Below are 23,543 nucleotides of genomic sequence, written 5' to 3'. Positions count from 1 at the left end.
AATAGTCGCAGATAATAATTGGAAAGCATATTAATATTGTTCCTCTAAAGAGAAAAGATCTTTCTGGGTCAAGCTTTTTTTATAATTCGAAATTTTAGATAACAAGTGGAAAAGTTGTATATCACTACCTTACAAAGACACTACCGACCCAGCCAATTTGCAGAGCCCACGGCTTTTAATAGTGATCACAAATTTCTCAATATTTGTCTGATTTAATTCAAACTTTCACAAATCTACTTCTTTGATTTTTTTTTTCTTCAGAGGATTTTGCTATCAATGTAGGATTTCTTTTCCAGCAAATTGATTTTATTAGGCGATTTGGTTTTTCCCTTTATGATTAGGAGCATTTCTGCACTAATATTGAGATTCAGGATCATAAAATAAAATATTTAAAGTAATTTTAAGCGGTTTTACCCTGCCTTGATGTTAGGAAGCACCCTAGATGGAAAATTATCAGGAACCAGGGAGCGAGAATTTGTGCAAATGCCAGGCCCGTACCGAGCACATGAGGAGTAATTCCCTTAATGAAAACAATTAGGTTAGAGGAGTAGTTTATCGGTTAATCGAGACCAAAAGAAGCTACGTTACCCTTTGCTTTAATTAATTTCTCATTTCAATTTGATTAATGGTGAGGCTCCGATTATAACCATAAAAAGGGAAAATTAATATGAATGGTTTATTATATATATATTAGAAGTAATATACGTTATTGGATACCTTCTTTAGCACAATATTTTGAGTAAGAGAGGGCACGGAGGGCGAAAGAGAGAGGAAAAGATAGAGAATGATTTATATCTAGAGCACACAAGAATAAAGATAGATAGAGAATAATGTGAGAGAAAATGAGAGAGGAGGAAAACCTACAAATAGACAACCAGTTACATTTACATCTTAAGAAACCTTTCGGGTGTTGTGGTTAACCACCTTCCTTTTTGGAAATGTAAACATTTATAGATAAAATTAAAATGTTGTGTCAATCAAACGTTGAGAGGGCTCGAGTGTTGCTATGGATACTCTTTCTCACCAATTCACCTAAGGCTGATATCCATGTACATGTTCCAGATGATTTCCCATTTTAACGACAATGCTTTTCAACAACCATGAGTTGTTTTAACTTACATTTCTATTGTTTGGCTGTGTTATCCATTCTATATTTAACAGATGGCGTTTCTCATATGTCAGGTGCTACCTGAAAAAAATAATCAAACGTTTATTGAAGTTAAAAATCGATTTTATTTTGTTTTCAGGATTCATTTACTTGTCTGTTACTCCAGGAAGCCCTCGTACACAAAGGAAGATGTCGATGATTTGTTTGAAAACCGTCTACAGAATCCATTTTCGAAGAAATACAGGAATCAAATTTGTTTTTAAGACATCATTTCCCATTATACCTTTTTCCTTTTTTTATACAGCAGATGTTTCTGCATTTATTGATAAATCAAATACAAAACATTCAAATAACAATAATAGTGTATAATATAATTGATTTACATAAAAAGTGACAACTGAAATACGGAGTTGAGTCAAAGAATCAAGATAAATGCAGAGGTCAACTATCATAAGCATGAATGATTGAGTCGATAGCAACCGGAAAGGGGGGGTACTTGACGATATTATAAGAGTATGTAGGAGACTAGAGAGCCACGTATAAAGATTTTGTTCAGAAAGTATCTAAATAGAAAGTGGAACGAAAATAAAGAAAGAAAAACATGTGTGTGCAAGTGGGTGTGTGCAGGTGAAGTAAGTGTTTGATTGGTATTGAGCATGAACGGGTCATCTTAAATTAATTTATATTAACAAACAATTAAAATCGTCAAGACCCTTTTGATATTAGTGAATATCTGGATATTAAATATTTGTAATCGAAGCTTTGAATGAGTAAAGAGATGCAGAGTGTTTAGTATTGTCAGGTAAAGCATTCCAAATATCTGGATAATGGTGTTTTATCGATTTATAGGCCATAATAATTATTGGGTTAGTTAAATGGAAGTCCGATGAGTGTCGTGTAGAAAAACAATGTATATCCCTATATTAATATTACGAAATGCCAGAGGTATAGTATTTATTCGAAATGTATACATGAAGATTGCATTTTGAAATTGTGAATATCAGCGATTTATAACGTTTTTAAGTTTATAAAATATTGGATCAGTGTGGGCTAAATATTGTGAATGTGTACACAGACGGAGTGGTTTCTTTCGGAGACGATAATTATATGACCATAATTTTCATCTTATACTATTACCCCGCTCTATTTTACAATAAGATATGTCTGACAAAATCGAAGAATTGTAAAGCATAAATAGTGACTGTTGTCACTTTTTCAATTTATATAAAATGCCAATGCCTCTCGAGATTAACATGCAAACGTAGTTAATAATATGACTATTTCAAGTTAGATTTGAATCAATCATTACAACTAAGCATTTTGGTTTTCTTCTGCTTAAAAAAAAGGGACTTTAATAAAAACAAACAGTCACATAATTTGAGAGCTATTTCTACGTTTACAAGAACCTTGCATGGTGCTATAGTCGAGATGTGTAAACTCTTTTTTCCAGATGCACGGTAATGTTCAATACGTGAACAATATATTCAGGACAGATTTCCATTATTGAGATTTTTAATGAGAAACGGTTTTTTATAATCTGTTTTCTCCTCACATGCACCTGCGCCGGAAAGATTTCTATGAAACTTGCCTTCAATACCTAACCTATCAAAACTTCCGGGAATTGATTGGTCGTGAATATTTTATTTCCACTCAGTTCATGTTTTTTAGTATTGGTAAAATAGACTTCGTGTTTTGGGGAAGGGAAATATGTATAGCGGATGCACAACAGCTTCATGCCTGTTGTGAAAACAGATTCCTTTGATTGGGCAGAATTCGTACCACGTGACCTAACGTCCTGTGCGCACGAGGCGTATACGGACCCTGTTTCATAAAACTTGTTATCAATGACAAGTGACAAGCTACTGTTATAAGCTACTGAAATCATGGCATCTGATTGACTGAGAGCAAATTTGTCATATAAATTTAGCAGTTGATATAGATAACAAGTCTTATGAAACGATCCCCAGATCTGACGCAGGACTGTGTTAGTGACTGTTGATGTCTCTGCCGTGTGCTGTGAGTTGTCAGCGTACACAAAGAGAATTCATACTGCAGAGTGCAACAATAATGTTGCATTACTGGCGCAGGCAATCGTTCTTTCACAGGGTCAACAACTAAATTAAATGATTCCGTTTACCCAGAGAAGGTAATCCCCCATACTGTTCTTTATGAGAGTAGTGCAATGATCACTACCTCCTGCATGGCTAGGTACCCTTTAAATTCACCTGGGGTAAGAGGGACATGCACGTGGGTAAAACGCATTGTTCTGAAGTGTAAGCACAGAGCAAGGATCGAACCCATAAAGTGTCTTTACCAAAACACCACGATGCCCCCACGAGGTAGGTCAGTAACTGACAAGAATCCTGCTGAGTTCAAAATTGACTGATGCACAAATAGTTGTAATGACACAATGCCCTTTCAATCAAATGATTCCCACTGCAAAAAGAGGCCAACATTTGTATTACAAGTCTACATCATTTCTCATGCAGAAAACAACATACCCATTATTTTGTTCACCTTCCTCGGAAGAAAATTTCAGCTGCAGGTCTGTAAATCCTGGAAAACAAATCGAAGTAAGATGTATTGAATACCGTGAATAATGAATGATTGGTGATTTGTTATTACTTTCAGAACAATAAACATCCCTCTATGTAGACACCCATCAGTGGGCAATTGCCTTCAGCGTGTCTGTAGCACGGTTCGTGATTCTCGGTACAGACAGCGGAACATGACGTAAACCATTAGGATATGATTTGATTTGGGTATTGCAAGCATTTACGGAGTGACCGAAAACCGAGTTATCTGGGGCGAAGTTGTACAAATTTCCACTAGACCCCTGGTAAAACGAAAAAACTTCGAGCACAATCGTACAGACTCACATGTCGAAGGGGCTAAAGGTGGTTATATTACCAATGTCCGCCACTTCATAGTTGGGTAGCCTCCTTCTTCTCACATTCGAGAAGTAGGGCGGACTGTTTGTAGATTGATTTTTTTTTCACCAGGATTATTTGCCAAAATTGTTGCTCGCTCCCTACGGTCGCTTGCACGATTTAGAAACAACAACAATTGTTTTTTCTGGAAATCGTGACCCCCCCCCCCCCGTCACTCGCCACGCCCCCGCCCCCTCCGAAAACCATGTATAGACAGACTAACTATTGTATTTTACATTACTCTGTTACATCATGATTTTATCTTTCACTTTAGGGTTGAACAAGGTACTGTTTAAGCGTTCAAAATGTTCTACTAATCCCTTAAAAGCACCCCATTTGGAGACAATACGCCTGAAGCCACGCATGGCCTGAATGCGACTTTCATGATATCGATGGATTTGTTTATTCTGGGTTGCAGGGAAACAGTATCCCATGGGTATTTGCTCCAGATTGATAGCTAGAGGAATGGGCCGCCTTTCTCAAAAGTGAGTAATATTCATGAACATGATGAGTGGTGTGGAATGCACCTTTGGTTAGCCGAACTGGGAAAACGCGGTAAACGTGGGGCAATTTTGCATGATTCAGATTTTGTTTATATGGGAAAAGATAACATGCACTCAGTAAATGGGCAGGCTTAATCCTCAATAGTGTTCTAAAGTGATCCTTCCAAACGAATTCAATTTTCGAGCACCAATGGATTATTTGTGTTCTTGTTCTTTTTTCTTTCTTTTTTGTGTGTGGTTTATGTTCATTGCCCTCAAGAAGAAAAAAAAGACGAAAAAATCAGTCTCATATATCTTGAAGAGGCCCTTGATTGTAGTTGATAGTATGGCAAGATTTTTTTTACCTGCTGGCTCTTTCTACTCGAGCGCCAAAAGTAAATTGAATTGAATTGAATTCATTTTCGTATGCAACGTACAGATCTAATTATCTTTCAACGATACAACATACACAGGATATAACATATTTTTGAACGGGTAAACAATATGATGATAATTATGAAAATGTTGACATTTAAACAAAACTTAATAAACACTACAAAAAATTAAACATTGGAAAATTTGCAGAAAAGGGGCTTTCAATTTATGAAGTAAAAAATCAGCAAGCGCAGAGGCATGACGTGATGTGTGCCCAGGGCACAGACATAGTCTGAAAGATTTGCAGATTAACAATCATATTTTTGTATTAATGGCGCTAATCGGTTTAATGGAGCTAATTTGTATTATCAACTTATAGAGGGTTTCCATGATCAATATTTCAGGGAATATCACGGAGAACAGTGTCGATACATTTGAAAATAGTGTATCACACTCAGATTTGTAACTGATTTGTAAGATAATAGGTTACGAAAAGGGAAACAGATACAAAGTAAAATAAACAACCGGCCTTTCGAACTCGTTATTGATCATGGTATCATGTATTTCTTTTAAGTGGAGTAAACGGCACGGCTCAATTTAGACTTTATGTTGGTTCTGCATTCACTATCCCCTGACGTTTGCGAGTGACGTCATGTAATGTATTGGCAGAGCGTTCTATTGTATCATGTTCGGGTATCACGTATCCCTGTCTTTCACGACTGCAGAAATATAAAGGGCGTGATAGTTAAATAGGAAACGTGCCCCTTTTCCTCCTCATGATGACGGTGGTATTACAAGTAGTTAAAAGGGCGTTGATGAAAAGCCCGAGGCTCAAACAGGTTTTCCGTGCTTAAATTGAATAGAAAGTAGGGGAATATAAAAATCAATCATTTCATGTTCATCCGAAACAACATATCCTTAACGAGACTGAACGTGATAATTATTTTCAAAGTCCTGTGCCTTTTTTCCTCTTCCTCATCATTGGTAATGTTGTTGATAATACTTCAAAACTCTGAAAGGATGAGAAAACATTAAATATAAGTATTCAATTATTTAAAAATGATATTTACATCATTTTGTACAATGATGATGATAATAATAATTATAATAAAAATATGAATTATGATAATAAAAATAACAATAATAAATATGAAAATAAATAATGATAATAGTAATAATACTAATAACGATAACATGAGCGCTGATGATATACACTAGAAAGGATGCGGTTCCTGTGTGGTGCATAATACAAATATTGTAATGCCTTCTTTATATTATCTTAGGAATCATAAAATGAGTAAGGTATCGGTTTACATTAATAGGCAATACCGCAGCGCGGCACATATCTCTACCAGATGCTACTGGATTTTCAAGAAAACAATTTCCGATAGAGCTACATATAAATATGAAGTAGTCTCGAAAATTGAAGTGATTTGAGAAGATTCCATTCCTTAAGAATAATAGAAATGAGTAAAGTATCAGTTTACATTAAGCAAGTGGGAAATACAGCACACGTCACTACCTGTTGCTACTGGATGTTTAAGAAAACAATTCTCAATGGAACTACAAATGAACATGAAGTAATCCCGAAAATTAAAGTGATTTAAAAACATTCCATTTGAAGAAAGGACCCAGTGGACGGCGAATATGAAATTTGATTGAGTTAAATTGAACTCATTTTCTTCAGCAACATACAAATCAACGTACAAATGATTGAATGCAATGTTGACATTAAAAAAAAGTGTAACTTAAAACACACTACCAATAATTATTCATAACTGAATCTGCAGAAGAAGGGCTTTCATAAGAAGCGATTGCTTGAGAGCATGATAACCGGGGTTGGGAGGAGGGAGGGCTACGGATGATAACAAAATGATTTTAGAAACTGGTGGTGGTGATGGTGATGATGTTGATTATAAAGATGATGATGAAATTGAAAATGAAAATGAAAATGTCTGACACAGAAAACTTATATAAGTATACGGGAGTTATTAAATATAGGGATGGATGTTTATAGAAATCTTGAATAATATCAAATAATAATTCAGCACTCGGAAAATTTCAGGCAATGTACTCTGACAGAAATGCTTTCTTTGTATTGAATTCAAATGAATTTAGGGTTTTGTATGATTTTATTGAGTCTATGAGTGCATTCTATAAATCTGGACCATGATGTCTCGTTGATTTATTCAGGATCAATAATTTGGAATTCATCAAATAAAAGTTTAATGAATTATGAGTAGGGTAAGAACGGACAGTGTTATTGAATACAAATAAATTCTTAAGTGAATCAGGAAAAAGTTTCTTCATGCATTTAAACATAAAGATCAAAGTCTGTTGTGCGTTTATATTTTTAATAAATCAATGTTTTGAATTCATAAAATAATGGCTTCGTATGGGGGTAAACAATGGGAACCAGCACAAATGCAACGCGCTTTTTTTTGCAATAAATTAACAGGGTTAGTTTATGCATTTGCACTTTACGCCCACACCAAGTTAAAAAATGAAATTCATGGCAAGATGTCTTATAAAGTATACCAATATTCTTAGAAATGCAAATATGTGACGTATTTGTTCATTCCAGCTAAGGTCCTCATCAATAAAGATGCCTAAAATCTTTTTACATTTCAACATGCAATGGTATATTATCAATTACAATATGATAGGAAAAATCTGGAGTATTTATGCATTTGCATGTCTTAAATGTATGAATCTCGTTTTATTAATATTAAAGGATGGTTTACTAATTTTAAACCAATATGAAACTGTTGGTAGTTCAAAAGTAAGTGTGAATAAGAGCTTCCGAATTATCATGAAAAATAATCATGTCGAGGGTCGTCAGTAAATAGTATAAACGATAAAAGGGATGATGCATTAATTATACCATTAATCTACAATAAGAAAAGAAGGGGAACTAATATTGATCCTTGCGATACTCCACATTCAAGTGAAGATTGGCCAATAAAAACTCAGTATGCACCACATACTGTTGCTGGAATGATAAATCATCCATACACCACGAGAGAGCAACTCTTTGAATTTCATAATTTCAAGAATTTCCGTTTCGGTTTAATTAAATTTGGAGTGGACTATTAGGCTATTATTATTAATATTATTTTATTATTATAATTTTGTTTAGCTTTTTAAGCAAAACATTGGGATTCAGGTATCAAACGCTTCTGATTAATCCATGAAAATTCCCATTACGTGTTTTTATTGACCTTTGCATTAATATTTGATCTTGCATTTAAACCAAAGCTAGGACACTGAAATATGAATTTTCTGAAACAATTCGATTTGAATTCAATATTTCATGGTTATTTTAAAAATGATATATTCTTTAATTAATTATTTTTTTCGAGAACTTGGGATATGCTGGGAAGAATAGAAATGAACCTTTAATTGCTTATTTCAATTGCAGTCGATGTTGGCCTTTCCTATAACTGGAAGGCTTAAAATACTCTAGAATATCGACACCAGCCATGTTTTAGTACATTTTACATTTCAATAAGAAAGAATTTACAAATCTACTATTTCACACTTTAATTTATATTTACTTTATTACATAATCCAGGCCTAGGAAAAGGGTGTTTGGTGGCCGAAAACGTCAGATAATTTCGAGAAAAAAAAATTATCTTGAATAATGTAGATGTTCACTGGAAAGGTTTGGCACTATACAAACACGGTTCTACAAATTACTTCCAGTCCCCTGGCAAAACGACTGTAATCCTGTTAATAGAACATCCGCAAAGGATTACATGTATGGAAAAGTGAACGGAGATTTACATTAACATGTTGAAGCTGATAAATGTGAAGGAATTATACAGGGTACATATATATATATATATATATAACTATATACACGGGCAATGCAATTGATATATTCAAATAAGATCATAGGATTTTTTTTTTTAATCTGCTTTTAAGATGTATGACGTAGATACCTGGATATTACATACATAAAGTATTTATATGCAAGAAATATACAGAATACTGTTCCATCGGATTTGCGTTTAGATTCTAAGTAAGATGGTGCAGTAAAGGTTCCAGGCGCTTTGACATTTGCCTTTGCTTCACGAACGTGGCAAAAAAAGATTTAGTTTTAACTTTTAAGACACTCGACCTATAGGCGACAGATTTGGAAGTAATGTATCGCATAAGATTACATATACATAATAACCTCCCCTTACTCTTTCTCTCTCTCTCTCTCTCTCTCTCTCCCTTTGTGTTCATGCTAACTCTCAAAAGGGGCTGTTTACGTATCCAATTTCGCCTAAAAATAAACAAACGGTTGCGTTTCCTGTATGTTTTTATTTTTGTATTCCCTCATTTAAAAAAAAATATCCTGTCAGGTCAAATATGCAAATTTAGCCACCATTTAAGAATCCATGCATGTTAATAATAACAAGATATTTCTATACCATAAATTGCATAATGCCTCTAAGCGGTTTAGAAGGGAAATAGTTGATAAGTAAAGGAAACAGAATTTACATTACAAATGACATCAATCAATTAACATTAAAACTTCGCAATTGAAAATAATTGTTACCAATCACTTACAACCAAAATACATATATTTTATAAATTAATAGTATCCTACGTTAATCTACAACGTACAAAATGCAAAAGGTCTAAGGGCATTGCTTTAAATGTATTTAAATAACTAGCATTGCGAATATAATTGGAAGAGGGAGATTGTTCTAATGTTTCACGGTAATCAGGGCGGGTCTAGGGGAAGGGTGTTTCGGTGGTTTAACCCCCCCCCCCCCCCCTGGGCGGCCATGTGAAAAAGACGAAAAAAAAGGAAACCAGTAAAACGGCGCGATTTTTGGAAAAAAATTGGTCAAACCCCCCCCCCCCCCCCCCCCCCCCCCTTGGTAAAAGCTTGATCCGCCCCTGGTAATTATCAAGTGATCATGGTTTACACTGCGTCCAAAAAAAGGAAACCAGTAAAACGGCGCGATTTTTGGAAAAAAATTGGTCAAACCCCCCCCCCCCCCCCCCCCTTGGTAAAAAGCTTGATCCGCCCCTGGTAATTATCAAGTGATCATGGTTTACACTGCGTCCAATTGGCGGGAAATATTATCATGGATACATATAGCAATTTCTAGATCATGTGTGTTGATTTTTGACGTGTCTCTGCTTTGCTGGATATTAGGGTGTCGGTTTTCCATTCTCATTATCGGGCAAGGTGAGAAGAAGTAAATTGCTGATACTGCTTCGAAATTGTAAACCACCTGAGACAGGCCGTCTAAATTTCATTCTAGTGATGGCAGTCGTGCCTAGATACAATGTATGATTGCAGTTTTAAAGACTTCGGCAAAGATCGATATATCTTATTCATCCCAAAGAAGATTCCTTTTATATATTAAAGAAACAGTTTCAGGTGAACAACATAGCAATGAATGACCGAGAAAATGTTCGGAATGCTTGCAAGATCGACCAAATGCTATTTAAAATCTTACGTCATCAACAAATCCACGAAAATGTTAAAGTCTGCAAACACGTTGATTTCGGCGGACGCTCGGGGTTTTTTTTAATTACCCCCCCCCCCCCCGATCATGGGTCAGGATGGGAGAAATGCAATGCGATCTAGAATGTAATGTAACCATTTTCGCGAACTGTTATCCTCTCGTGTCTTTTACGTATCATTATCTCTGTGATTATCAATATGCTTTTTGTGATGACGGTAAAATGAGTTAAAAATGTTTGAGCCAGATGAGATTCACATACTGAGCCTTTTCCATGAATCCTATATACGCCAAAAAGGGGGTGAATAAAAGGCAGTGGAAACGGAAAAAAGTCCAAGAAATCATATGCATTTTCCCTTTGCTCCTGGGTTATTAAACAATAACAATAGCCTTTACAACCAAAGGTCTTATCAACTTTCTGCTATCTGAAATGGATTATTTCTTTTGAAGAGGAATGGTTGCATGCACCTGCTCATATTGATCAATTTTTTTTTTATATGACTATTCTTCCATATAGTCTTGCTATTTCAAAATAAAGATATATTAGCCGTGGGCAGATTTGTACAAACGTTTTGTATGGGCCTCGTGCGTGGACACAAGTCGCTTCTAAATTGTACGCCATCCGATTAAATATTGATTGAAATGATATATTTCAATTTCCGTCAAACTGTTAAAAATATATTCTTACACCTAAAAGCACATTAATGTTTTTATATTTTCATATAGTCGTGTTTTTATTTGTATTCACCATAAATTGATCTGCCCATAAGGAACTTCTTTTCATCGCGTTTCCGATGCAGTCAATATAAAACATGGCTCATACATTCATTCCGTTCTTATTACCAGGAAGGCCTGCAAGGAACAGGTGCATTAATTATCCCAAAGCAAATGTTTTGAGACCGTAGATTTCTATAAAAGAAAATCCAATCACATTGCGAGGCGCTTCATGACCCCTCAGGGAACCTTGAGTTCGAGCAATTTGTAAGTCTAATTTGAATTTATTCTGGTTGAACCTTCAACGCATTTTTCAAGATTGACAACGTCGTACGTTTTATCTGTCTGACAAGGGGAAAGGCTTTGAAAATATCAAACCTGTAGCAGTAATACGAAGCATTAAATTTGCAATGGTGCATTTTACAAATCTCTCCGTCTGATTACACGTCCACCGCTAGATTTAAGAAGATTACCTACACCTATCACACAATTGACCATTCGACCTAAAGCGTGTTCCATTGATACCCTCTCCGCGGTGCCAGCAAACAGGTCCAACGTCTATGAAGAGGTTTGAACGTATTCATGAGGGAGTTCATCGTGGTTTTTCTAACCCGTTGCCCGGCACCACTTGACTTGACGAGCATCCGAACGATCGGCGAATGGGCGCATCGGGGACTGTCCCAATTGCGCTGAAAGTATTCCGAAAGATAACAAGTATAATAGACTACGACGTAAAAGGAAAAGGCATGAGCAATATACCTTAATTATATGAAGAAACTGATAATGGAAAACAATAAATTTGAGGTAAATTCAGTCAGTTGTAGATTTCACTGGACTTGTACAAGTTGCAGCTCTTTGGGAACACGCGCAATTGAAATGATATGACCTTAGTCTATAGTTTATGCTGAAAGTTCGTCCATGTCATCTCGGAATTTGGCTGTGGTTGATATTGCAGGCTCTTGGCATTTTTTGTCTTATTTTCCATTTTAATTTTAATTTGAACTTCTTTTTTTTTTGGGGGGGGGGGTTGGGGGGTTGGGGGGGGGGTATTAAAGAAGAACTTCCGGTAAGAGATATGAATAAAACGTCAGTACATTGATAACGATATCTGCTCAAAAGAAATATGCCATTGGGAATTATCAATCTTGCCCACGGCTGACAAGTGTGACAGAAATAACTTTCTGCATGATCACTGAGTCTCCTGAGGCTATGGTCATCCATGTGCACATTTCTAGGTTAAATATGCAGAAAAAAGGTCGACCGTGCTCTTCACGAATTGTCAAAAACTCAAGAGTTCTGTCAGCATGCAATAAACGTAATATCTCATTTCCTCCATATAGCCAAGAACTTTTACTTCTTTGTATTGTTCAAAGGGTATACTGTTGTCGTATGTGACCATGACAATAAGGGTATAAGGCACTTTCACGTGCCTATATAAATACAGTGACATAGTACGTGACGCATGGTAACTATACAACGGTTGCCTTAATTACATGTATACAGTCTATATGCTAACAACGATCTTACCTTTTCATTACTTATTTATGATTTAACAACAAACAAAACACTTTATTTATTCATTTTGTATGAGACAAATGAAACACAGGACTGGTGTTTGTATGGAGATGTCGAGAAGTACGCATTTCTCTCTGTTCTGGTCTGCTTGGAAGAGATTAGAGACTTTTAGATTTGCACGACGACATAGTCGACTGCTACGCGTGAAGTCCTTATAAGGCACTGGCAGTGCCTTATAAGGACACTATAGTGCCTTATAAGGACGTCACACGTAGCAGTCCACTTTGTCGTCGTGCAAATCTAAAAGTCCCTAGTATTACATCAGCCAAAGCAAAGCTACTGCAATAGTGCAGTGCACGATCACTGGATATGTAAGAAATAAGGGTTGGCTTTCGTCCGCATTGCGTCATTGTTAATTTAATGTGTCGAGACTGAGGAAGTAGCATATACCTGACATTTACGTGTTAAAATGCCGAAAGCCCGGCATATATATATTCTCGCACTTTCATATATATATATATATATATATATTTGACAAAGGCTATGGTTGTTTCATTATTCCTTCTTCATTTCGTCTAATTTTCCTCAACCGCCGCAGGACTATTTTTATTTTTATTTTCATTTTTATTCTTATTCTTATATGAATATATATTAAAAAAATATTTGTCAGTGTGGTAGAGAAACGCTCGTTGCCAAAAAACATCACCTTCAAAGGTTGCGCTGACATCTTTGGAAAATGGAAAACCGCGAAATTTATCTGGAGGCAATGGGCGGCATACGACTCGGCGAAATTAAAGCAAAACAAGATGGCTTCCAAAAGGTGGGAACATGAGAAACTGCTAAGATGTCTTCGCCTGATGAGCTCCATTAGTTGATTGAAATAGGACAAAAGAAAAAAGTACATGTAAATATATAAATAGCTAATACACTAGCGTACTTTTTGTGCGGTATATTCCCCTTCTCTTGATATTACGGGAAATTATGTTGTTTTGAGGATTTAAATAAACAAACAAACCTCCAAACTGATGTGAAAGCCATGCCAGGGAGGGGCACAACTACGTGTAAAAGGTGATGCAAAGATGACGTGTTATCCATGGAAAAGGATTGCCATCTATGTAAATGAGCAGATGAAATGATGAGGTGTTGCATACGGAAAACCCCGGGCATTTAAAGGGAACTAATCGAACACAGAACATGGTGTGTTCTATATTTACGCATTCTTGTTTTATACTGGTGTGATAGTGTTATGAATAAACCAATGCAACTTTGAATATTCATGTTTTCGGGATTAGTTGAGATAGCGTACTCAACATGTACTGATTTGAGGTAATCACTCGCCTGTTGTTTCAGATCATTTTTTTTTAATCGTCATCATTTTTGTTGTTTTGTATCCTCGAACCACCCCCATGTTACAGAGACTATTTCAAAAATATCATCTTTAAATAATGCTCTAAAGAACACTAATACACATTTTCTGAGGCCGAAATCACGTTCAAGCTCCAGCTTAAGATGGCGAACTCCTGCATTTTTTCTATTTTGAAATGATATATCAACTATGTGTTTATGAAGGTTTCATCAATCAAGTGATTTATAGTATGATATGATCATATATGTATTTTGACTTTTGGGTATAACATATATGCACATATCGTGTATATTAATTGTTATTATGTTAACAAATGCAGACACCAATGGAAACAAACAAACACCTTCCCTTTATGTCCTTGTATTGTCAACCATTTGCATTCATTATATAGTGGTTCTCTTGCATATTATAAATTCCTATCAGTGAAATGATATTGTAGTAAAACAAGGTGTTAATCTAAAGATATATTTAATTTCGTCACCTGTTCACTAGTTCAGCCATGTGTATTGTGGAATCCGGCTGTCAGTTATATGGGACTTAAGTGCAGCTCCAAAGGCCTTAGGCTTCCAATCGTATTCCTAAAATTGTTGAATACACACTGTTGATTTATAATTGCAGAGTCCGTATTTATTTTCAATTTATCTTGGTTATTTTTCCAGTTTTCATCATCGGATCCGGAAGTTGCCAGTGGGCCAATGACCTGATAGAGTGTGATCCTGGTTTCTTCCCGTGCGGTAACAGCACCGAGTGTGTGGCTCAGCAATTCCAGTGTGATGACATTGCACATTGCCAAAATGCTGCCGATGAAAGTGGATGTGGTAAGTCATTTCCAATATAAAAATATATCAATTATTGAATTTCGTAAACAATTTGTATTAGACTTTATTACTAATGACACACATCGTCCAATTGCAGTTCGTTACCGCGTAGTGCCTCTATAAATAGCCAGAGAGAATGAGAGACGAGGACTTAAAGGAAAATGGACAGTGAAAGAAAGTATTTTATAATATTAACTACCTGTATCAAGTAGCTACATTAGCCATTGGTGGTTCAATGGAAGATAACAAAATCTTGCACATCGTTAGTGGACAAATGAAAACAATTCACAAATTTTGTCGATATTAGTTTATAACATTTTGTTGCGGGGCTTGTCAGGGTCCGTTTAAAGCAAGAATTAGGTAGTAATTATGGTAGAGCCTCACTACATGTACCACTGGATGGATATGGAAAGCGTTTTTCCCATTGTTTTCTTTGCTGTGCAGCCATTGCTGACGGATGGCTCGCCCACTTTGATTATGTGCATCCCGTATCTGTCGGAGAGACCAAGGCCCTCAATGAATGCGGTGAGACCTTTATAATTATTCTGTTCTAAACGGTTTTTAAAAAACGCGTTCAGACTACTATAATTCTCTAGTCTGAATGTCGTACAGTGATGTATACAGAAACGGGTGTATAGTTCGAACGAAAACTCTATAATAATCAGGGTTCCGTTCGAGTCTGAACGTCGTATCTTACGAAAATCATACAACTCATCTGGGCTAATCGTCAGGGGCCATTGGTGATTGGCCATCTGCCATGATAATTAATGTTTTCAAAATTAGTTTCTCTACACGACGTTTCTTTATACGCTTTTGTTTTCTAGCCTGTACCCTCCTTTTACTACACAATAATCATTTAAATGACGTTTCTTTAAACGAGTGTCGTATAATATCCTAAATTATAAACACCTCCACATGACATGGCGTAGTATACGTAACACATGTTTTAATGGTGTTAAGCTCAAGTTTCGGAGTTATGGAAATGCAGAGTGTTATAAGTCAGATGTATTGGCGTAAACAACAAAAATGATTTCACATGTTGCTGTGGCTTGTTATCTCTGTTGTACGACTACAGTTTTAAATCTCATCTGAAAAGGCATTAATCATCCATTTTCATCTTGTCATTACATTAACACATAATTGTGTCACGCTTGTATAGTGATGAACTGTGACATTTAACTGTAGCAAATTATTATAAATTAATTTTAATAGGAAGAACGCACATTGCGTACTAAGGAGATTCCAGTCAAACAAACTGTTTGGCGTGTACGCAATATGTATTCTGACAACTGAAATACCAGTGTATGTAAAAGTGGTTACTGGGCTTTAAATAATTAGAAGGTGTGCTTTAGATTACGAAATGACCTATTGAATTACCAATAAATTGAGCGTTGCAAGCACTGTGATAAAAAAAAAATTCACAAGCACGCCAGGATTTAAACAAAAACAATTATTGTTTATTTCTTGTTATTCTCGTGATTATCATAGCTCTGGCCCAATATCCTGATGGTTGTGTTTGCAGTAAATTAACTCAACTCGATTGCTCAGAATTTAATTTGAACGAGGTCCCACCCAATCTACCAGAGAATATCACCAGACTGTAAGTATGTAACTCTGTGCAGTATCCTAAACGCTGTAAGTCTTATGAGGAGGTTTCGTGTTTCGTTCATTTGACTCTCAATCTAATAGTTAAATGTTCGAATCCAAGCCTGGCACTAATGTCCTTTGGCAAGACATCAATCCGCATTAGCCACTATTCATCCAGGTGAAAATGGTACCTTGCAATTCTATAGGGTGATAATAATTGAAAGGCCCTCGGGAAAATCGCAATTGATACTGATGTAGCTACCCTGAGGGAATAAGACGCACATCTGTATTTGTATTATTATATTATTATTCTCATCACTATTTCTGTTGGCAATTATGGATTTGGGGGAAAGTTTGATTTTCGTCGGCTAACAACATCACACATATAGACCACGAAAGGACATGCATTGCATAATTAAAGTCAACGCAGCCCAGCCTTATCTTAATGGACGACTTCAAGAATGTATTAAACATTTTATACGATTCCCACAATTGCTCATACCTTGCCATCTCATACCGATAAATATGTATGTGACCTGCATTCAGGCTATTTAAATATAAAAATATCGCCCAACAAGTGAATGCAATAGTTCGCCATCCTCCTTTACTACTACTATTACTATTCCTACTAATAATGATAATAATTATAACGATGATAGTAATATTAATAATGATTCTAATGGAAAGTGCTCATCTTGCATATAAATGGCATAATAGTTCGGAGAATCTATATATGTGTTTTTACATAATATGAAAACAAATATATATACACGCATATATAAGGGCCTTGTACACTTGTAGTAGGCTGTCGAGAAATTACAATAAATGTTGTGAACTGGTCTGCTGAAATAAGTTGAAACCTTTGCAGTCTCCCTTCTTCCTCTTTAATAGTTAAAGTGCCAACATTCATTTCTTATTGAACTGTTGGGGTGGGTTACTCAACGAGGTTCTTTCACCCTCCAACCAAGTGTGGTACTAACTGTATGTTTCATTTGCTTTACATTGTATCAAACCATTCTTATTATGTTTCATCAATTATCAAAGAAATTGCAGTGCACTCAGGCAAATGTTCTTCACTAGCAGCAGCAGTGGTGCTTCGTGTTCTTTCTGTGATACATTTTGATCTTCTGAAAACGACCTAATAGAACAACTCTTGATTATTAATCAACAACGAATTTGTGCTTTAAAACCGCTTATTTATACAGATACCTGAAATCAAACAACATTGTGAACATCGGAAGTGAACTACTTGCAAACTATTCATCACTCGTATACCTGTAAGTCTGATTTTGTGTTTGTTTTTGCTGCGATTGCATTTTATGCATTCTCATCCTCATGTAAACATTTTCCCATGATTTTTGGTCTTTTCCTCTCTCTTTATTTTTTTAAACTCTATCGGTCATTTCAACGAATAGGGAACAAATCGATTATGAAGTAAATTACATATATTTATTGTTATATATGAAAAGAAACGTTAATTTTATTTCAATACCTTTTGTAAATCTATATTCTAAATTTTATGTGATGGCACATTGCTTTGATTTAATTATATCATGAGTAAATTGCGGTTTATAAATACGATACAATACAATATATCGCGACAATATGTTTAGACTTTAGACTGAACCACTAACGGCTGATAATTGTATTCCAATACAGGAACTTGATGGGAAATAGAATCCACGAAATAGCCGAGAATTCTTTCCGGAACCTGCGTAATCTCAAAAGACTGTAAGTTGATCGGGGATCTTTATTGATCCGGGCTGGTCTGATATTGTGATCTTTGAAGAAACAATTGCGTTTGCGCGGAGGTGCGCGAGGAAGTGGGTTGTGTGAGCATGCATGAGTGGAGTGTGTATGGTGTGTGAGGGGTATGTCGATGTGCGCATATATTTTGGTGGTCCTATTTTCTTTGCTGGATTTCCATTTATCCTGAAAATTAACCTGAAAGTGCGGTCTTTTTCCCAGTAAGGGTATTCGAGAAAAATCTATCTCTCAAATTAGGGGAAATAGACGAATTTCACTGTCCTCCCAAAGAAAGTAGTCAGTTATCTGTTGACTCATCTCTAAACAGCGTACCCACTGGCTACAGACGTGTAAAATTGGGGTAAATGAAAAGTCGTATATTGTTTTGAAACTCATAAATGAGGGAAACATTTAAAGAAATCGGGGGAGAGCGGGAAATTTGTTTTCATAATATTTTCTTTAAAATTATGAAAGTAATGAACAAATGATCGACATATTTTACTGTCTTTTGCGTCCGTTCCGAAAAAAAAAATAACTAACCGACAAGGGTCTAATAATCTTCAAATCGAGAGAAGGTGTAAGTATGAAGTGACATCAACTGACTATTTTGCCTTGCAAATTATCCAGTTATCTTATATTTGATAGATCGCCTTGAGAAATCACGATTATATCTCTGGAATCCTTAAACGATAATTTGTTTAGATTTTTAGTTCCACCAATTTGTTATCTAAAATGTTGCTGTCCATTTGATTGAAATAAATTGATTCGGGTAAAATATATGAGAATGTATAGGTCGAAAATCACATTCCATTTTTTTGTAAAATCTCCACGAACTTTGGTCACCCCATCCAGGCGCGTACACAGGGGGAGGGTTTGGGAGGTTAAACCCCCCCCCCCTTTGGTATTTTTTTGTATGTAACCCCCCCCCCCCCCTAAATTTCCCTAAAACCCCCCCCCCTTTTGGATGTTTTTTTTTTTTTTTTTTTTTTTTTTGTATTAAAAAAAAATATATATATATATAATATATATATATATATTCCCATGGCTGACCTCAAAAAGAAGACCTTACCCCCCCCCCCCCAACGGAGAAAAATGTCAAATTTTCAAATTTCGATACCAAAAAAAAAAGAAAAAATGTCCTCTTTACCCCCCCCCCCCCCACGGCTGAGTCGTTGCGATTTTTTGGGGAAAGAAAAAAAAAAAAAAAAAAAAGTGACCTCTTACCCCCCCCCCCCCCCCCCCCCCCCCCGCTTATTCAGCGGCTGGCTGAGTCGTTGCGAAATTTTTAATTTATAAATGTTAAACCCCCCCCCCCCCCCTTGAAAAAATCCTGCGTACGCGCCTGACCCCATTAAAAATCGCACAATCATGGAGGCCGCCATTTGGTTTCTTGGATAACGCCATATCTTGCAGTGCGCGCGCCGCCAAAGCATTGTCATGCCGTTTAGAATTACTACGCATCAAGATGTGTGAATCAAGAATGCTACACGTGCTGCACGCAACTTGCATAGGTGCTGCTGCAAAAAAAAAAATGCATAGCCGGGCGCGATGGAAAAAAATAAAGCATAAACACGTGATTTGAATACATGTTTGCCATTGGCTAGATTCTTTAACCCGTTTTATAATGCTTGAAATACACGGTGTGACTACGTCTTACGTCATCTTACCAAATGTTTGTGTCCACAGCTTTCTTTCGGAGAATAACATATCACGTATACAAACGGGAGCCTTTAATGGACTGAGCGGTTTACACTGGCTGTGAGTATGTTCATGAGACCTAATTCTATATATTTGTAAGCTTTCGCTAAAGCGAAATTTTATCCGACCATGGACCTACTAATCCGACACGGCTGTAACATGAACTGTTGTCGAAATCACCAATTATTGTAGTAAGTCCTGCTCTAGATAGGCAATGCCCAGACGGTACAACTAGTGGTCTAGCTAGTTAAGGCCCGGGGTACTTGCTTATCCCCCTACCCTTTTGAACGGCGAAAAAAATATACAAATAAAGGGGAAAAGGAGAAGAGAGACTGATCCCCGCACTCCCCCTACTCTTGTAAACTCGCATGACATTTCCAGATTAAGATCGGTTCCGCCCCCACCTCGTCGTCCCAGGGCCCCTCAGTTAATGGACTCACGTTACATCACTGGGTATATACCTAAACTTATCGCATATCCTGAAGACCGACGAAGTGTTTCATTTTTGTTTGTTTCTTTTTTGTTTGTTTTCCTTTGAACGCAGCTTCCGGATACAATGTGATGTGTTAAAGCAAGTGAATAATCGCTTTTCACGGCATCTTTGATCTTCTCTCCATTCATTAAGCATTGCAATTATAAAACTAGGAGGCCGGAACGAAATTATATAGTTGAGAAATGAACGAATGAACCGGAATAATTGTGACCAGCATCTGAAGACGATGAGACTGAATGAGCATCCCATAATATTATGTGTCGTGATGATTTTGACAAAAAATATTTTTATGTGCAAGGAAGAACAGCAACAGTAACATCATAGACAATTTAAACAAATGCGACTTTAGATTAATTAGTTCTACAGAACATTTGTTGAGGTGTTTTTAAGCCTTTAAATGCTTCTTTAGTACACAATTTATTCACGCTTTTCTTTAACACACCGTCTTTTCTCATAATGGCTTTGTCGCCTTTGCCTTTTACCCGCTCTGTTCATATATTTTTGTTTACCTTTTATCAACATTGTTCCCTAGATTTCTAAACGACAATAAAATGCGGACTCTGGAACCAGGCATATTTCTCGGATTAGAAGGCCTGTATTGGTTGTAAGTTACCCTATCCAAATAAAAGTAATATTAGTAGTAGTAGTAGTAGTAGTAGAAGTAGTAGTAGTAAAAGTAGAATTAACATTAGTAGTAGTAGTAGCAGCAGTAGTGGATACAGTAGTATTAGCAGTTAGTAGTAAAACTTGCAGCAGCAGCAATAGTAGTAGTGTTATAGTATTAGTAATAGTAGTTGTGGTTTGTTGGAAAACTAATTTTGTTCAATACAAAGGTAATTTACTACGAGGTCGATATACTTTTTCCCCAAGACTTTTGTTTTATACATGTAAAAAAAAAATTGTGCTTTGTATGATAATAAAAAATGATTACTTCGTGAAGTTTGCTTAAAGTGAAAGCAAAGGGCACAAGTCCGAAAGGACTTTTTTAAAGTTTACCATTTTCTGACATTTTTCTGAAACGTATACTTCTCCTTTAATATCAAACCTCTGTGAAATAATAAGATCCGCCCCCGTTTACAATATAAACAAATCTTGAATTATAAAGAAGATTATCAGCGACGATTACAAGAGAAGAGCAAAGACTTGCTCAATAGGCCACTTCATAAATAGTTCTTTAATAAATGACCGCAAATTTCCACAGATCCTTTACACATGGAGACGTCCCACTTTGTGTATTTAAGTATGATCACTGCCAAAGCAATAACGGTGCTTCATGAATATCTTTTGTTTACCCACTGGTAATAGAAGTACGTCCACTTGTGTATCGTAGAATCGACCGCAGGTGCATAGATGAATAATGATTAAATATAACTTTCATGAACACGTATACAGCAGTCGTTTTTTAACAGGATTGTATAAATAACCTTATATGCCCGTGCGTAGATAGAGTCTCCGAAACGGATTATATGCATGGGAGGGGTCTGTATAAGGTGATATTATTATCATTTTGGGATGTAATTCATCTTACCTCTGAGAATACGTGGCTCGGAGAAATTGAGTTGTTGAGAGCCGATGCTGAATGCTGCCCTCGAAGTTGAACGGAAATGCATAATTATATGGCCTATTTCTCTCGCTCTGTTTCTTTGTAGGAATTTGCAAAAATGCTCCTGTCAAAGTTGATATTGATGTATACATATTTTACCCGAAGGAACCTTCGGCATTACCATAGAAATAAAGGAATTACCATAGAGGAATGTTAAACAAGGAAACACATTTTTTCTCAGTTTAGATAACCTTGATCGAGAATGTGTATTGCCTTCGGCACAATATAAATCTTGCAACTAATTTGTTAAACAAATTTAGATTTGTGAAATTTTTTTAGGCCCTCATACAGTGTGAGTCAAAAAGAAGTTTGCACCTCGAAAAATGATAATTATTGAATTTTTTTATATTAACAGTAAATTAGTATACATCTCATGAAAGAGTGTTTTATCCCAAATCATATAGTATCATTTTTGTGTGGTATTTGTTCACGCTTGGATGAACAAGAGGCATTGTTTGCGAGAGGGTAAACATCGACTTGCGCTAAAGTAGCTTATGTCATGTTTTACAGTGAGAGAATGTATTGAATGTATCATATGAGATGCATTGCATAATTTGTTTAATAATTTGCAATTTTGTAGGTGTAAACTTTTTTTTGACTCGCACGGTATAATAAAAGCCGCCGTGTTAAAAAAATTATAAAGTGTCTTACTATTTATGATTAAATCGACAGAGATATGCGTAATAATGAAATCAGAGATTTACAGGAAGGAGAAGCACTCAAAGATCTTAAATCACTTGTTTGGCTGTAAGTATATTCGTATATCCATGTAAATACATACATACGTGAATACATCCTCATACATACATGCACATATACATTATGCATTTTCATTTGATGCTGTTAATGGTAGTGTTAAGCTGGTAGCTTCGAACAATATCGATCGCAAAGACTTTCGAAAAAATCAACCTGATACCTCAGTCACACCACGAAATTGACTGCAAACCAACCCCAAACCGACCCATTCTTGCCATTGAAGATAATGTAATGGCTTGTTCGGTCTGTAGGCGGTCTGGTGTTGGACTCTTTGGTGTGAGTGTGGTATAAGGCGATTTCAAAAGCCTCGTTCCTCACCTTCATCCATCCTTGGAATGTGCGAACGTTGCCATGACGTATTGCGTAATCCGATCAAGATTTCTATATGATTTGATTTTCAGAAAATTCTTTGCGATAGCGTTGTTTTAAAAAAGAGCAAATCAAAACATGGAAAGCTAATTTGGGGTCCTACCGAAGTGAAATCTTTGGGTGACTTACTATCTTGTTCCCGAGATCTTTTTCCATACTCCCATCGAAATAATTATCTTTTCGCATTTATCTTCAATATTAAATGTAATGACAGATCCAGAGTAATTTATGATTTGTGAACAATTTACCGGGCAATTTGTTTTCCAATGCAATAGCATGCATGTATGCGTTTCTGGGTGAACCCTACAAATGCGTTCATGAGAACTGGGGTATAGAAATTGGCGCCGCGTACTAGATCCACCCTCTTTTGGGCAAACCCAGGATCTACCACTGTAGTGTGGAATGGAGGGGGACACAAATGGACAACCGACACGTTGTTTGCTCAAGTAAATTCTCCTCAAACTGTTAAAATCTATTTAAAATTTCGGTTTGTGTGTGTGTGTGTGTGTGTG

The 23,543-nt window shown here is 36.2% G+C and overlaps 1 protein-coding gene across 1 annotated transcript in view; it reads left to right on the top strand.

Annotated features, from left to right (window-relative positions):
• Positions 1–3,434: 3,434 nt before the first annotated feature.
• The window catches only part of LOC579021 (relaxin receptor 2-like), a 32,746-nt gene continuing 12,637 nt past the window's right edge, over positions 3,435–23,543 (top strand). The window contains exons 1-9 of the mRNA XM_030981306.1: positions 3,435–3,447; positions 14,621–14,779; positions 15,224–15,304; positions 16,268–16,379; positions 17,572–17,643; positions 18,026–18,097; positions 19,799–19,870; positions 20,836–20,907; positions 22,579–22,653. Coding sequence (XP_030837166.1) covers positions 3,435–3,447; positions 14,621–14,779; positions 15,224–15,304; positions 16,268–16,379; positions 17,572–17,643; positions 18,026–18,097; positions 19,799–19,870; positions 20,836–20,907; positions 22,579–22,653 — 728 coding nt within the window. The remainder of the gene's footprint in view (positions 3,448–14,620; positions 14,780–15,223; positions 15,305–16,267; positions 16,380–17,571; positions 17,644–18,025; positions 18,098–19,798; positions 19,871–20,835; positions 20,908–22,578; positions 22,654–23,543) is intronic.

This window comes from Strongylocentrotus purpuratus, unplaced genomic scaffold (assembly GCF_000002235.5).
Source record: "Strongylocentrotus purpuratus isolate Spur 01 unplaced genomic scaffold, Spur_5.0 spur5_scaffold_11, whole genome shotgun sequence".
In the NCBI taxonomy this organism is placed as follows: domain Eukaryota; kingdom Metazoa; phylum Echinodermata; class Echinoidea; order Camarodonta; family Strongylocentrotidae; genus Strongylocentrotus; species Strongylocentrotus purpuratus.
This window is presented reverse-complemented; position numbering and strand designations above follow the sequence as displayed.